The sequence below is a fragment of the Chiloscyllium punctatum genome, chromosome 1 (genome assembly GCF_047496795.1).
Source record: "Chiloscyllium punctatum isolate Juve2018m chromosome 1, sChiPun1.3, whole genome shotgun sequence".
Taxonomy (NCBI): Eukaryota; Metazoa; Chordata; class Chondrichthyes; order Orectolobiformes; family Hemiscylliidae; genus Chiloscyllium; species Chiloscyllium punctatum.
This window is the reverse complement of record NC_092739.1, coordinates 179,790,820-179,806,935: the sequence shown is the minus strand read 5'-3', so window position 1 is coordinate 179,806,935 and position 16,116 is coordinate 179,790,820. Positions and strand designations below refer to the sequence as shown.

The 16,116-nt window shown below is 45.4% G+C and overlaps 1 protein-coding gene across 1 annotated transcript in view; it reads left to right on the top strand.

The window, feature by feature from the left end:
• Positions 1–16,116, top strand: part of LOC140481920 (programmed cell death protein 4-like) — a 63,715-nt gene that overhangs the window by 31,453 nt on the left and 16,146 nt on the right. Inside the window, exons 6-8 of the mRNA XM_072578604.1 lie at positions 5,810–5,907; positions 6,216–6,327; positions 11,815–11,922. Coding sequence (XP_072434705.1) covers positions 5,810–5,907; positions 6,216–6,327; positions 11,815–11,922 — 318 coding nt within the window. The remainder of the gene's footprint in view (positions 1–5,809; positions 5,908–6,215; positions 6,328–11,814; positions 11,923–16,116) is intronic.

Genomic DNA, 16,116 nt, shown 5'->3' with positions numbered 1-16,116 from the left:
AGATCCCTGTTCTGCCAGAGCTGCATTACAGATTTTGGCTATTCCAATTTCGTGCTTACCTAAATTCAGTTGGGAGAAATTCCGCTTTCTGGAATATATCGCCTCATCAGAGGTATCAATTTTGAATTGGGATGTTAAACTCTGCTTCCTCATGCCTATTTAGGAAGGTGTAAAAGGACTGATGCCAGAGCAGAATTCTTCTGGTGTTGTGAATAATAATTGAGAGCCGGATAGTGGATGTTGTCTATATGGACTTTAGCGAGGCCTTTGACAAGGTCCCTCATGTCCAGTTTAGATTAGATTAGATTACTTACAATGTGTAAACAGGCCCTTCGGCCCAACAAGTCCACACTGCCCCGCCGAAGCGTAACCCACCCCTACCCCTACATGTACATCTACATCTACCCCTTACCTAACACTACGGGCAATTTAGCATGGCCAATTCACCTGACCTGCACATCTTTGGGACTGTGGGAGGAAACCGGAGCACCCGGAGGAAACCCACGCAGACACGGGGAGAACGTGCAAACTCCACACAGTCAGTCGCCTGAGGCGGGAATTGAACCCGGGTCTCTGGCGCTGTGAGGCAGCAGTGCTAACCACTGTGCCACCGCGCTACCCAAGGTGAAGGTGAAGTTACATGGGATCCATTGAAAGTTGATAAGATGGCATAGAACTGGCTTGGTCATTATTGAAATAGTGGTGGAAGAGTGATTTTCAGACTGGAAATTGGTGTCAAACAGTGTTCCACAGGGATCAGTGCTGGGACCACTGCTGTTTGTGTATATTTTACGGTGAGTTGGAGGAGAATGTAGGTGGTCTGATTATGAAGTTTGCAGATATGTCAAAAGATTGGGGAGCTGCAGATAGTGAGGGGGATTACCAGAGGACACAGCAGGATATAAATAGGCTAGAGATTTGGGTGGAGAAATGTCAATTAGGCATTTTGGTAGATTTGATGCAGGAGGGAAGTTTACAGTAAATGGTAGAACACTTAGAAGTATTAACATACAGAGAGATCTAGACGTACAGGTCCACAGTTCCTTGAAAATGGCAACAAGTGGCTAAGATGGTCAAGAAGGTGTAAGGCATGCTTGTCTTCATTAGTTGGTGTACTGAGTATAGAAATTAGTGAATCATGTTACAGCTGTTGCACACAGTTCTGGTCACCACATTACCAGAAGGATATGGAGACTTTGTTTCCCAGGATGTGGTCTGGTTTGGAGGATATTAGCTATGAGGAGAGATTGAACAAACTGAGAGGATGAACGGATATATATTTACAAAATTAAGATGCATGGATAGTCAGGGTAGAAATGTAAACTATTACATTGGCTTATGGTAAAAAGGGAAAGTTTAAAGGAGATATGAGCAACAGGTTTTTTTTAAACAGGATGGTAAGTGCCTGCAGTGAGCTGCTGGAGGAGGTTTTGAATATAGGAGTTAGGAGATTTTGTGGCTGTACAGGACATTGTTTAGGCCACTTTTGGAATTCAGCATGCAATTCTGGTCTCCCAGTTGTAGGAAGGATGTTGTGAAACTTGAAAAGATTTACAAGGATGTTGCCAGGTTAGAGGGTTTGAGGTGGAGGAAGACCCTGAATAGGCTGAGTCTATTTTCCCTGGAGTGTTGGAGGCTGAAGGATGACTTTATAGAGGTTTAAAAGGTCATGAGGGGCATGGATAGGGTGAATAGCCAAGGTATTTTCCCTGGGATGGGGGGAGTCCAGAGCTAGAGGGCAAAGAGTCATAGAGATGTATAACATGGTAACAGACCCTTCGGCCTAACCCATCCATGCTGACCAGGTATCCTAAATTAATATAGTTCCATTTACCAGCACTGTTTTTTTTTAGATTAGATTAGATTCACTAATGGCCCACATTCCTACAAACCTTTCCTATTCATATTCCCATCCAGATGCCTTTGATGTAATGTGCCAGCCTTTGCCACTTCCTCTGGCAGCTCCTTCCATACACGCACCACCCTCTGCGTGAAAAAGTTGCCCCTTAGGTCAGTTTTAAATCTTTCCCCTCTGACCCTAAACCTATGCCCTCAAGTTCTGGTCTCCCCCACCAAGGGGAAAGGTTGAGAGGGGAAAGACGTCAAAGGGACCTAAGGGACAACTTTTTCACGCAGAGCATGGTGCGTGTATGGAATGAGCTGCTAGAGGAAGTGGTGAAGGCTGGGACAATTGCAATGTGTACATGGATGGTTACATGAATAGGAAAGGTTTAGAGGGATATGGGCCATATGCTGGCAAATGGGATTAGGTTATTTTAGGATGTGTGGTTCCTATGGACAAGTTGGTCTGAAGGTCTCTTTCCATGCTGTACAGCTGTATGACTCTGTGTGATAGAAACAGATCCACTAGAAACGTTTAAGAGGCATCTTGAAAGACATGAATAGGCAGGGAATAAAGGGATATGGATCATGTAGAGGCACAAGGTTTTTATTTGGAAAAGCATCATCTGTCAGTGCAGGTTTGATGGGTTGAAGGATCTGTTTCTGTGCTGTAATCCACTTTTAGCTGGTATGGAATCTTGCTGTGCCTGATGTAATACTGTCTTTGCCCAAGGTAACATTAACGTAATACAACAGAAAGCATGCTCCTCACTTCTAGAGTTAGACCATAGCTGCAATTGGATTACTTACAGTGTGGAAACAGGCCCTTCGGCCCAACAAGTCCACACCAACCCTCCGAAGAGCAGCCCACCCAGACCCATTCCTCTACATTTACCCATTCACCTAACACTACAGGCAATTTAGCATGGCCAATTCACCTGACCTGCACAGCTTTGGATTGTGGGAGAAAACCGGAGAACCCGGCGGAAACCCACGCAGACACGGGGAGAATGTGCAAACTCCACACAGACAGTTGCTCGAGGTGGGAATTGAACCCGGGTCTCTGGCACTGAGGCAGCAGTGCTAATCATTGTGCCACCGTGCTGGTGAACTGTGAACAGTTTTGATTCCCTTTTTTAAACAAAGATATACTGGCATTGGAGGCCTTGGTTTCAGTTCTCACCTGAAACACACCTCCAACAGAACTTCAACATTAGCCAGTAGGTTATAAATGCTGGGTGGTTTAAGGTGATTGACCAGATTGGATTGTTTATTGACAGGGACATACCAGTTCACTTTAGCACATTGTTTTAGGTGGAGTTTGAGAGTGCTGCAGATTAGTTACTGAAGGAAATTGTTCCTTTTCACATAACAGGTTCACTTACATTCTTTAGACCTTCCCTGTGCTTGAGCTGTTGGTGTTCAACACAGTCAGACACGCCTAGCTTATGTAAATATTGATCCAGAAATAGATTAATCTTAAGTGAAATAAAAGTACTGCCGCTTGCCTTGAGCATTCTCAAACCTACTGTCGCAAGGTAACCTTGGGAACTTGCTCAGTGTAAGCTTCTCTCTGACCAGCTGCACCCATTAGCATCTTAAAATTTAGTGCCTGTATTCAAATTCTCCGCAGTGTAGGGCTCTGAGAAAGGAACATTATTACAGCAACTCCTATTATACCATCTGCTGCTATGGGTTTTGCTGGATAAGCTCAGCAGGTCTGGCAGCATCTGTGAAGAGAAATTAAAGTGAATGTTTTGGGTCTGATGACCCTTCCTCAAGACTTGTATTGAAGCAAGACTTCACTGTTCCCCGTACCTGGTGAAGGCTAGCATTCCATTAGCTTTCAGATGGCTTACTGCACTTGTACGTTAACCTTGAATGATTTATTGATGGGAATGCCCAAAGCACTCCATGTTTATCTACTCTTTTAATCTTTTACCATTTAGCAAATACTCTGAATGTTTGTTCCTCCTACCAACTTTTTTTTTAAACTGCCAAATCTTTTGACTTTCCATATTAAGTTGCCTCTGCCATGTTCTTGCCAACTCATTAAGTCTGTCCATATCATCTTAAAGCCACTTCATCTTCATTGTAACACACTCCTACCTAGCTTTAGATAAACCAAAAATATTGTGCTTGGTTCTCACATTCAAATCATTGATAGAAATTACTGAGGCTCAACTACTGATCCTTATGATGCCTCTCTTCTTGCCATTGCAAGAATAACCCATGTATTTCAGCTTTTAGAAAATCAGTAATCCATGCCAGTACATTATCCCCTATCTCATGTGCTTGAGCTTCATGAACCAATTTCTTGTGGGGTACTTGCTCAACAATTATGTGTGCTTGATAAATTTTATTAGTTACATCCTCATAACACTCAGACAGGTTTGGCAAGCTCTGTTTCCCATTTATAAATTCTTGCTGACAGGCCACAATTATCCAGGTATCCATTCATTACATTCTTCACTAAGCTTCTAGCATTTTTTCTACTACTGAAGTAAGGCTAATAGGTAAGTTGTTCTATCGCCACCTTCCTAATTTCTTTTTAAAGACAATTCTTAAGACATACCTCTTTGATCAAGCAATTAAATAACTTAATTTACTAACCATTTGTCTGATTTTCTTTAATAAAAACCAAAAGAACAGCAGATGCTATAAATCAGAACAAAAACAAAATTTGCTGGAAAAACTCAGCAGGTCTGGCAGCATCTGTGAAGAAAAGATCAAAGTTAACATTTCAGGTCCAGTGAGTCTGATTTTTCTTCACAAGTGCTGCCAGATCTGCTGAGCTTTTCCAGCCATTTGTTTGTCTGATTTTCTTTTATTCATTTATGGGACAAGGGCATTATTGGCCAGGCCTGTATCAATTGCTCATTCTTAATTGCCCTTGAGTAGTTGTTGGTGGTGATGATGAGCTACCTTCTCAAACTGCAGCAGTCCTTGCAGTGTAGGCATTCCCATGTGCAATGAGGAAGGGAGTTCCAGGATTTTGACCCAGCAACAGTGAAGGTGGGCTGATCTTTTTTTCTCAGGATAATGTGTAGTTTAGAGAGGAACTTGCAGATGGTGGTTGGCGTCCCCATATATTTGCTGCTGCTCTTCTACGTGGTAGAAGTTGTTGCAATGCATCTTGTTACTAACTCATACATGCACTTGCTATGTGCACTAGAAATGGGGAGATATTTAAATTCACCACCTTCATAATTCATGTCTCTCATACCATCTTGAGTTTTGGAACTGCAATCATCCTTGAAGTGGAGGGTATTCTTCATACTCCTGACTTGTGCCTTGTGAAAGCCTGATCAAATACTGCAAAAAGACTAAAAGCGCCAAGTTGTTGTACAGACCAAGTTGTCAATCCTGGCATGAAGAGTTGCCTAGTGTGACATTAGGCCACTATTAGAACAGCAACAGAAGACAACGTTGGTCAACATTTTTCTCTCAGCTGTCGAGCAGATTAACCATATGTAGTGAAGTCATTGACCAGCTTTCTCCCCATTGTCGCCAGTTGTTCTTCAGGATGCTGAAGCTGTACCTTCCATTTCAGCCATTCTGTACCCTGCATCCTGCCTGGCCTTTACTTGTTAATTCGAATGGTTGTTGTGCCTCTTTGTCCCTCACATCTGAAAACTGTAGCATCATGTCAACCCCTTTTGAAATTGAAGGTTTATCTGTTGCTGCATGAGGAGCCGATGACTATTGCACTGTAGTCCTAGGTTGCCTTTATCCTGTTAATTGTATTTGGACTAGGGCAGATTGTAGAGCTTTCATTTTCCTAGCTCTGTAATGGACTTCCCCCACTGTCCATTACTTCTGGGCAGATAGGAACAGGCTGTCTGATATTACAGAATTACTAAAGTCATTCTATCACTGGATGCTGGAGATTCACAGGGACCAGTCACTCCTTTAGCTGCACTGACCTAGCTTGCTTAATGTGTGTCTTTCTTTGCTGTCTGGGCAGGTGCTTGGCCAGTTTATCGCCAGGGCAGTTGCAGATGATGTGTTGCCATCAAACTTTCTTGACAGTTATAAAGGGAGAGTGAATTGTGATCATGCACGGTAAGTTTGAATTTTTGGGAGGGCTCTGTTATTAAGTGAGAAATTAATATTTGTTTTCAATCATATTTGCACGTGCATGCATGTGTGTGTATATATATTTGAGGCGTTTGTCTGTGCTGGAGGTAAGCGCCACTGGGCATGGCTTGAGATATTGGAGAAAACGATTTTGCGTTTGAATCAAGAAGTTTCTTTGAGGCCTGAGTATTAATGGTGCCTTGGGATGGTCTCTGCTATTCAGAAACTTGCTCTGCTGACCCTGAGCTAATCCAGGTCCCAGCGTGTCTGACTTCGTCCTCCCTTCCCTTCAGTGCTGCTTTGGATCGTGCTGCTGTCCTTCTGAGTATGAAGCGGGGTGTCGGATTGGACAACGTCTGGGGAGTAGGCGGAGGGCAGCGACCTGTTAAACATCTCATCAGAGAGGTAGGCCATAGAACCCTGTAAAGAGACCAATTTGGTATTGGCGAGGAAGGATGATTGAGAGGGGCAGGAGGTGGAGAAACACAGTTTTGTATCGGAAGCTGGAACAGAGGATTGTATTAGATGGAGTTCAACTTCACTTTCCTCCTCTAGTCCTGTATCACCTGGGTTTGCTTAGTGCTCAAAACTTTGTCAATGGCATTCCTTATATTCTGAGCATCAACAGCTTTGTGATGTGGAGAATTTCAAAGATTCACAGTGAGAAAAATTCTCTCCAGCTCAGTTCTAAATTATCAATCCAAGTGATCACGGGACTAACCTCAAGTTTTAGAGACTATTGCCAGGCCCTTCAGTTCCTGTCCAGTCAAATACCATAAGATATAGGAGCAGAATTGGGCCATTCAGCTCATTGAGTCTTCTCCGCTATTCGATCTTGGCAGACATGTTTCTTAACCCCATTCTCCCTCTAATTTTTGGTTGCCTTACTAATTATGAACCGATCTATCTCTGTCTTAGATACACTCACTGACTTGGCCTCCATAGCCCTCTGCAGCAATGAGTTTCACAAATCAACCACTTTCTGACTGAAGAAATGCCTCCTCTCACATTCGAAAGGGTTGTCCCTTAATCCTGATGCTGTGCCCACAGGTCCCCTCTCTCCCAGAGGATCTATCTTCTCCATGCCCACTCTCTCCTGGTCTCAATATCTGGCAAGTTTCAATGTAATTCCTCCCCTCATCCTTCTAAATACCATCCATCAAATTCAGACGGAGTCCTTAATCACCAGTCATTATATGAGCCCTTTCTCCCTGGGACCATTCATGTATATCTCCTCTGGACCCTCTCCAATGCCAGCACAGATATGGGGCTCAAAACCTCTCTCTGTACTCCAAATGCGGTCTGATCAGACAGCAGTACATCTCCAGTGTACTCAAAATGAATGCTAATATTGCATTTGCCTTCCCTTTTATATCTTAATCTTAAACCTGTGCCCTCTAGTCCTGGACTTGCCTACTCTGGGGGGAGAAAGCTTGACTACTCATTCTATTTTGCCCCTCATGATTTTATAAACCCCTCAGCCTCTGACACTCCAGGGGAAACAGCCTCTCCCTATTCAGCCTCTCCCTTTTGCTCAAACCTTCCAACCCTGGCAACATCCTTGTAAATCATTCCTGACCCCTTTCAAGTTTCACAAAACCTTCCTCTAGGAGGAAGACCAGAATTGAATGCAATATTCCAAAAGTGGCCTAACCAATGTCGTGTACAGCTGCAGCATGACTTCCCAACACTTATTTCCAAAGCTCTGCCCAATAAAAGAAAGCATACCAAACGCTGCCTAAATTTTTTACACCACATGGTAGGTGTCTGAACACAATGCCAGGGCTGCTGGTGGAGACCGGTATGGTAGGGACATTTAAGAGGCTTTTAGATAAGCACATGTAAGGAATGGAGGGATTAGTTTAATTTGTAGGCCAAGAACCCATTCCTGTGCTGTACTGCCACATGTTCTAGTCCTCCAAGCTCCTTTTTGATGTCTTGTGTGACTTCAAAGTTCCTTGGGCATTAGGGTGTGGCAGGAAGCTTAAGTCAAGAGCAGTGTTTCGACTTGTTCATGATGGGAGCTCATGGTTTTTACACTGTTGCTTTATTTCATTCTGGAAAAGCTATTTTATATGGAGCAGAAGAAAGGAAATTGTCAAGGAGAGAGGAGAAAGAAATGGGACTTGGGAAGAATTTTAATGATATTGGTCTGTATTGGGCACTGTATTCTGCTAAATTTTCAGTGCACCAAATTGATTTTTTTTTGTTAAAATTATTTAAGAAATCTGCGTCTAAGAAATGAATTGCGGGAAGCTGTTAAAATGGTGTGTGCAAACAGATAAAGGAGAAATGGACCCTTCCATTTGTACTTGGTCTTTGTGGTTTCATTTAGTGGCATCATTATTGTTATTTATATAAATGATTTTAGATGAGAATATTGAAGGTATGGTTAGGGAGTTTGTGGATGACACCAAAATTGGTGGCATAGTGGGCAGTGAAGAAGGTTATGTCACATTGTACAGAGATCTTGATCAGTTGTGTTAATGGGCTGAGGAATTGCAGTTGGAGTTTAATTTGGATAAATGCAAGGAATTGCATTCTGGTAAAACAAACAAGGGCAGAACTTGTACAATTAAAAGTTGGGTCTTGGGTAGTGTTATAGAACAGAGAGAGACCTAGACGTACAGGTACATAATTCTTTGAAGGTTGTGTCACAGGTAGACAGGGTGGTTCAGAAGGTGTTTAGCACACTTGCCTCCATTGCTCAGACTGTTGAGTATAGGAGTTGACAAGTCATGTTGAAGTTGTACAGGATATTCCTCTTCTGGAATAGTGTGTCCAGTTCTGGTCGCCCAGAATCGGAGGGATGTTGCTAAGCTGGAGAGGATTCTGAAGCGATTTACCAGCATATGGGATGAAAATGGAGGGTTTGAGTTATAAGGAGAGGCTGGATAAGCTGGGACTTCTCTCAAAGAAGGGTAGCAGGTTGAAGAGTGACCTTAGAGATTTATAAAATCTCTAAGATAAGGTGAATGACAGATGTCCTTTTCCTAGGGTGGGAGATTTCAAATTGGGGTGCATGTTTTTAAGGTGAGAGGAAAAAGATATAATGAAGACATGAGGGGCATTTTTTTTTAAAAGCAGTGATTTGTGTGTGGCCTGAACTGCTAGGGAAAGTAAACGTTGGTACAGTTACATTTAAAAGACATTTAGACAAGTACATGAATAAGAAATGTTTGGAGGGGTGTGGGCCAAGTACAGGCAGCTGGGTCTGGTCTAGCTTGGGATTATAGTTGGACTGGTTGAACGAAGTGGTCTGTTTCCATACTGTATGACTTTCTATGGCCTCCTGTCAGTGCTACATACAAAATGGAAACAGCTGATAGTCATTTACAGCATGGAGACAGACCCTTCGGTCCAACTTGTCTATGCCGATCGGACATCGTAAATAAATCTCTGGTCCCATTTGCCAGCATTTGGCCCATATCCCTCTTAAACCCTTCCTATTCATATACCCATACAGATGTCTTTTAATTGTTGTGATTGTTCCAGCCTCCAGCACTTCCTCTGGGCGCTCATTCCATACACTCACCACCTTCTGTGTGAAAACATTGCCCTTTAGGCCCCTTTTAAATCTTTCCCTTCACACCTTAAATCTGTGTCCTTCTCGTTTTGGACTCACCCACCCTGGGAAAAAGACCTTCGCACTCACTCTATCTATACCTGTCATGATTTTATAAACCTCTATAAGGTCACCCCTCAGCCTCCGACGCTCCAGGGAAAACCGCTCCAGCTTGTTCAGCCTCTCCCTATAGCTCAAATCCTCCAACCCTGGCAACATCCTTGTAAATCTTTTCTGAACGTTTTCAAGTTTCACAACATCCTTCCTGTAGTATTGCACACTATTCCAGTAGTGGCCTAAACAATGTCATGTATAGCCACCACACGATCTCCCAACTTCTACACTTGATGCACTGACCAATAAAGGCAAGCATACCAAATGCTGCCTTCACTATCCTATCTACCTGTGATCTACTTTCAAGGAGTTATGAACCTGCACTCCAAGGTGACTCCTTTTTTCAGCAACACTCCCCAGGACCTTGCCAGTCCTGCCCTGATTTGCCTTTCCAAAATGCAGCACCTCTCATTTATCTAAATTAAACTCCATCTGCCACTCTTGGCCTATTGGCCCATCTGATCAAGATCTTGTTGTAATCTGAGGTAACCTCCTTCGCTGCCCACTACATCTCCAATCTTGGTGTCTTCTGCAAACTTACTAACTATACCTTCTATGTTCACATTTATATAAGTGGTGAAAAACAATGCATCACAAGAAAAGGAAGTTCATTGGTTGGTAAATAGAGGGAAGGCATTGGCCAAGTGGTATTCTCATCAGACTGTTAATCCAGACAATGTTCTGGGGACCCGGGTTTGAATCCTGTCAGAGCAGATGGTGGAATTTGAATCTAATAAAAATTCCCAATTCCTCCGCCTCATCTGTTCCCAGAAGGACCAGTTCCACCACAGAACACACCAGATGGTCTCCTCCTTTTAAAGACCACAATTTCCCCTCCAATTGGAGATGTTGTTGGTTGATGATGCCCTTCAGCGCATCTCGTGCTCTTCCCGCCCATCCGCCCTTGAAACCCACCTCTCCAACCACAACAAGGCCCCCGCTGGTCCTCACCTTCCACCCTGCCAACCTCTGTATACATCGCATCATCTTCCGCCACATACACATGGACCCCACCACCAGAGATATATTCCCCCCCCCCCCCAAACCAACAACCCACCTTCCCCAGCCACCGCAGGAATTGCAAAATCTGTGCCCCCCCACCTCTCCTCCACCCAAGGCCCCAAAGGAGCCTTCCATATCCATCAAAGTTTTACCTGCACATCCACCAATATCATTTATTGTATCCGTTGCCCCCGATGCGGTCTCCTCTACATTGGGGAGACTGCACGCCTCCTTGCAGAGCTCTTCAGAGATAATCTCTGGGACACCTGCACCAATCAACCTCTCCACCCCGTAGCCCAACATTTCAACTCCACCTCCCACTCTGCTGAGGACATGCAGGTCTTGGGCCGCCTCTACCGCCGTTCCCTCACCACCCGACGCCTGGAGGAAGAACACATCAGATTCTCCCTCTGGACCCTCCAATCCCAGGGCAACAATATGGATTTCACCAGTTTCCTCATTTCCCCTCCCCCCACCTTACCTCCGTTCCAACCTTCCAGCTCAGCACCATCCTCATGATCTGTCCCACTTGTCAATCTTCCTTCCCACCTATCCGCTCCATCCTCCTGTTTGACCTCTCACCTTTATCCCCACCTCCATCCATCTATTGCACTCCCAGCTACCTTCTCTTTTCTCCCTTCTCCCCCCCTCCATTTATTTCTCCACTCCCGAGGCTCCCAACCTCATTCTGGAAGAAGGGCTTTTGCCCGGAATGTCAATTCCCCTACTCCTTGGATTTCCCCTGCTGCCTGACCTGTGCTTTTTTAGCACCACCACCAGCTGAGTCAGTGCTGTCCACATCCTGTGAATGAATATAAAAGACTTCAAACAGGAGTTTAAATGGCCCAGTATGTAAATCTGCCACCTGCTCTTGCACAGAGCTGAGTGATACAGGAAGCTCCGAGCCTCCAATTCCAGAACTGAGGGGCAAATTTGGACTGGAGTATTTTCAGTGACAGACGGAAAGCCTCCAGGCTGGAATTAATCTGTTGCCATTGACTGTACTGCATGTGTTTTATAAACAGTGGTTAAGGGGTGTGCGTTCAAAGTGAAAGTGGTACATTACCAGAGGATGGAGAACCATTTCCAATGTCTGTTCTTTCTGTGGTGATCAGCACTGGGCATGACAGTCTGCGATTAGCCATAACATCCTTAAGTTGTCTGCCCTCTTTTTGTATGTGCTTTTCTGACTTGTTTTCTCCCTGACCCAGATGAATTTCATATTGAAAGAGTTCCTGCTCTCCGGAGAGCTGGCAGAAGCTGAGCACTGTCTGCGTGATTTGGAGGTGCCACATTTCCACCATGAGCTTGTTTATGAGGTGAGTATAGACATCCCCAGTGCTGTCGTGTTTCAGCTTGGCTTGACAATGCATGATGATGTCAACAGAGACCAGTCCTCAGTAGTGAAACAGTTTACTTCCTGTTCTGAAGTACTAACACTAATGGCTTTCCACTCCCTCTTGCTTGCTTGAGTTTCATGTTGTCTGCCATACTCTCCATCAATAACTTGAAGCAAGTGAAAGCCAATCCGTCTTTTGCTGTGGAACAGACTTTGATCTGATGTGAAACAATTGTCCTGTTTTTGGAGGTTATTTTCATCCTGTTTGTGTACTGTTTCTGCAATGGGATATCAGCTGAAGGGTGAGAGGAATACGCTCTAATCAATGACCTGAACATAGCTGTTTGCTACCTTAGTCTGAACGGCCTGTCATTGACTCCATGATGTAATCAGATTGACTTGGAGCAAATAAATGCTAAAGGTGGAGGAAATCCTGAGTGTAAAACACAAAGTGGAAATTCGTTATAGCTTGATCTCCACATGGCTCACACATTAAGGCTGTTTTTGAAAAACAGTTGCATTTGGAGTGATGACTGTTAAGTCTCCTGAACTAGAGACTGTATCCCTTCGTCCCCTCAGTTACTCTGTTAGACTGTTCGACTAATTGATGGCGATTGTTGAACATAGAACAATACAGCACAGAACAAGCCCTTCGGCCCACGATGTTGTGCCGAACATTTGTCCTAGCTTAAGCACCTATCCATGTACCTATCCAATTGCCGCTTGAAGGTCACCAATGATTCTGACTCTGCCACTCCCACAAGCAGTGCATTCCATGCCCCCACCACACTCTGGGTAAAGAACCTACCCCTGACATTCTTCCCCCCCCCCCCCCCCACCAACATTACCTTCCACCCTTCACCTTAGATTTATGTCCCCTTGTAACACACTGTTGTACCCAGGGAAAAAGTTTCTGACAGTCTACACTCTCTATTCCTCTGATCATCTTATAAACCTCTATCAAGTCACCCCTCATCCTTCGCCGTTTCAATGAGAAAAGGCCTAGCATTCTGAACCTATCCTCGTACGACCTATTCTCCATTCCAGGCAACATCCTGGTAAATCTCCTCTGCACCCTCTCCAAAGCTTCCACATCTTTCCTAAAATGAGGCGACCAGAACTGCACACAGTACTCCAAATGTGGCCTTACCAAGGCCCTATACAGCTGCAACATCACCTCATAACTCTTGAATTCAATCCCTCTGCTAGTGAATGCTAATACACCATAGGCCGCCTTACAAGCTCTATCCACCTGAGTGGCAACTTTCAAAGATCTATGAACATAGACCCCTAGATCCTTCTGCTCCTCCACCTTACTAAGAACCCTACCGTTAACCCTGTATTCCGCATTCTTATTTGTCCTTCCAAAATGGACAACCTCACACTTGGCAGGGTTGAACTCCATCTGCCACTCCTCAGCCCAGCTCTGCATCATATCTAAGTCCCTCTGCAGCTGACAACAGCCCTCCTCACTGTCCACAACTCCAACTATCTTCGTATCATCTGCAAATTTACTGACCCACCCTTCGACTCCCTCTTCCAACTCATTAATAAAAATTACAAACAGCAGAGGACCCAGAACTGATCCCTGCGGAACTCCACTTGTAACTGGGCTCCAGGCTGAATGTTTACCATCTACCACCACTCTCTGACTTCGACCGGTTAGTCAGTTCTCTACCCAACTGGCCAAACTTCCCAATATCCCATGCCTCCTGACTTTCCACTTAAGAATTTTTGATTATCTCATTAGTCAACAACTTAATGATAACATTTGTCGTCAAGTGCTTCCTACATTCTCTCTATGCTAAGGAGCTAGACCTGGCTGCAAACCCAAAGCAGCCGTTCCCTGAAATGATTGAAAGATTTTTCTTTCCTTGGGATGTGTGTGTTGTTGGCAGGGCCATCATTTGTTACCTGTCCCAAATTGCTTTGGAGAATGTGGTGGGGAGTTGTCACCTTGAGCTGCAACAGCCTTTGAGGGGATAGCCGGTGTGTGGTAAGGAAGGAAATTCCAGGAATTTGGCACACTGATGTGGTTCCAAGTTAGAGTGGTGAGTGACTTGGAGGGGAAGCTGAAGCTGTTAGTGTTCCCATGTATCTGTGGTAGAGGTTCCAGATTTGGAAAGTGCTGTCAGAGGAATTCTTGAATTATAGATATTTTGAATCGATCTGCTCACGCACATTATAACACACCTCTAGTACAGGTGGCATTTGAACTTTAGCCTTGCCACAGCTGGGCCATTATGCAGGCTGTGTAGCAGTTACCCAGACTGAAACGTCATTGTTACATAGAGATTGCTGGAGATGCTGAAAATGTGTTGCTGGAAAAGCGCAGCAGGTCAGGCAGCATCCAAGGAGCAGGAGAATCGACGTTTCGGTCATAAGCTCCTCTTCAGGAATGAGGAAAGTGTGTCCTGCAGGCTAAGCTAAAAGGTAGGGAGGAGGGACTTGGGGGAGGGGCATTGGGAATGCAGTAGGTGGAGAGAGGTCAAGGTGAGGGTGATAGACTGGAGTGGGGTGGGGGCGGAGAGGTCAGGAAGAAGATTGCAGGTTAGGAAGGTGTTGCTGAGTTCGAGGGTTGGGACTGAGACAAGGTGGGGGAGGGGAAATGAGGAAACTGGAGAAATCTGAGTTCATCCCTTGTGGCTGGAGGGTTCCTAGGTGGAAGATGAGGCGCTCTTCCTCCAACTGTCGTGTTGCTATGGTTTGGCGATGGAGGAGTCCAAGGACCTGCATGTGGTGGAGTGGGAGGGGGAGTTGAAGTGTTGGGCTACGGGGTGGTTGGGTTGGTTAGTCTGGGTGTCCCAGAGGTGTTCTCTGAAACGTTCCACAAGTAGGCGGCCTGTCTCCCCAATATAGAGGAGGCCACATCGGGTGCAGCAGATGCAGTAAATGTGTGTGGAGGTGCAGGTGAATTTGTGGCGGATATGGAAGGATCCCTTGGAGGGAAGTGAGGGGGGAGGTGTGGGCACAAGTTTTGCATTTCTTGCGGTTGCAGGGGAACGTGGGGGGTGTGGACCTGACGAGGGTGTCATGGAGGGAGTGGTCTTTTCGGAACGCTGATAGGGGAGGGGAGGGAGATATGTCCCTGGTGGTGGGGTCCGTTTGGAGGTGGCAGAAATGATGATACGCTGTACATGGAGGTTGGTGGGGTGGTAGGTGAGGACCAGTGGGGTTCTGTCCTGGTGGCGGTTGGAGGGGCGGGGCTCAAGGGCGGAGGAGCGGGAAGTGGAAGAGATGCGGTGGAGGGCATCGTCGACTACGTCTGGGGGGAAATTGCGGTCCTTGAAGAAGGAGGCCATCTGGGTTGTACGGTTTTGGAACTGGTCCTCCTGGGAGCAGATGCGGCGGAGACGAAAGAATTGGGAATATGGGATGGCGTTTTTACAGGGTGCAGGGTGGGAGGAGGTGTAGTCTAGGTAGCTGTGGGAGTCGGTCAGTTTATAGTAAATGTCCGTGTTGATTCGGCCACCCAAGATAGAAATGGAAAGGTCTAGGAAGAGGAGGGAGGAGTCTGAGATGGTCCAGGTGAATTTGAGGTCGGGGTGGAAAGTGTTGGTAAAGTGGATGAACTGTTCAACCTCCTCGTGGGAGCACAAGGCAGCGCCGATACAGTCATCGATGTAGCGGAGGAAAAGGTGGGAGGTGGTGCCAGTGTAGCTGCGGAAGATGGACTGTTCCACATATCCTACGAAGAGGCAGGCATAGCTGGGACCTGTGCGGGTGCCCATGGCTACTCCTTTGGTTTGGAGATGCTCCGGTCTGGCAGCATCTATGGAGATAAGTAGTTAACTTTTTGAGTCTCGTATGACTTCTTCAAAACTACAGGGAAACCAGTACCTTTAGCCCAAAGAGAGACTGGGCAGTTGTGAGTGCCCATTCTTATGGGAGAAGTGTGTGTCGAGATGCTCACTGACCCAGTATTCCGGAACAGAAATGGAGATGGAGGACCCTGGCTTGCTGTGGAGGTCATAGATTGAAATCAGGGCAGGCAGTAAGAAATATGGTTGTTCAGGCAGAGTAGAACTGGGGTGAATCTTTTCCATATAATCATAAGGGAAATGGACTTGGGGGTATGTGAGCATACAGCACAGAAATCTCATGCAAGGTGCAGCAGGTAATCAGGAAGCAGAGTGGAATTTTGACCCTTGTTTCATGAGGGTTGGAGTGTAAG